General features: G+C 41.7%; 1 protein-coding gene across 1 annotated transcript in view; it reads right to left on the bottom strand.

Moving 5' to 3' along the window:
* Window positions 1–274, bottom strand: part of LOC17874232 (LRR receptor-like serine/threonine-protein kinase EFR) — a gene marked incomplete at its 5' end in the record, with an annotated part of 2,562 nt that extends 2,288 nt beyond the window's left edge. Inside the window, one exon of the mRNA XM_006279040.2 lies at window positions 1–274. This exon is cut by the window's left edge and continues 1,533 nt beyond it. Within this exon, the coding sequence (XP_006279102.2) occupies window positions 1–274 (274 nt within the window).
* Window positions 275–283: the final 9 nt, after the last annotated feature.

Below are 283 nucleotides of genomic sequence, written 5' to 3'. Positions count from 1 at the left end.
CTATGTCACGAGGAATGGTCCCATAGATAAGATTTCCTCCAAGGGACAGACTAGTCAATATAGTGGACAGATTCGATATGGAGGCTGGCAGCTCACCTCCAAGTTTGTTGTAACTAACATCTAAGTACTCTAATTGAGTGCAGTTCGCCAAAGCACCAATAAATTCAAGACCACTGAACGAGTTATTCCCCAGAGCGTTATAACTAATCCCTAACCACCACAAATTCCGTAATTTTCCAAAGCTGAGAGGGATACTTCCTGTCAGGTAATTATAACTGATATG

Source organism: Capsella rubella, unplaced genomic scaffold, assembly GCF_000375325.1.
Source record: "Capsella rubella cultivar Monte Gargano unplaced genomic scaffold, Caprub1_0 scaffold_219, whole genome shotgun sequence".
Taxonomy (NCBI): domain Eukaryota; kingdom Viridiplantae; phylum Streptophyta; class Magnoliopsida; order Brassicales; family Brassicaceae; genus Capsella; species Capsella rubella.
This window is presented reverse-complemented; position numbering and strand designations above follow the sequence as displayed.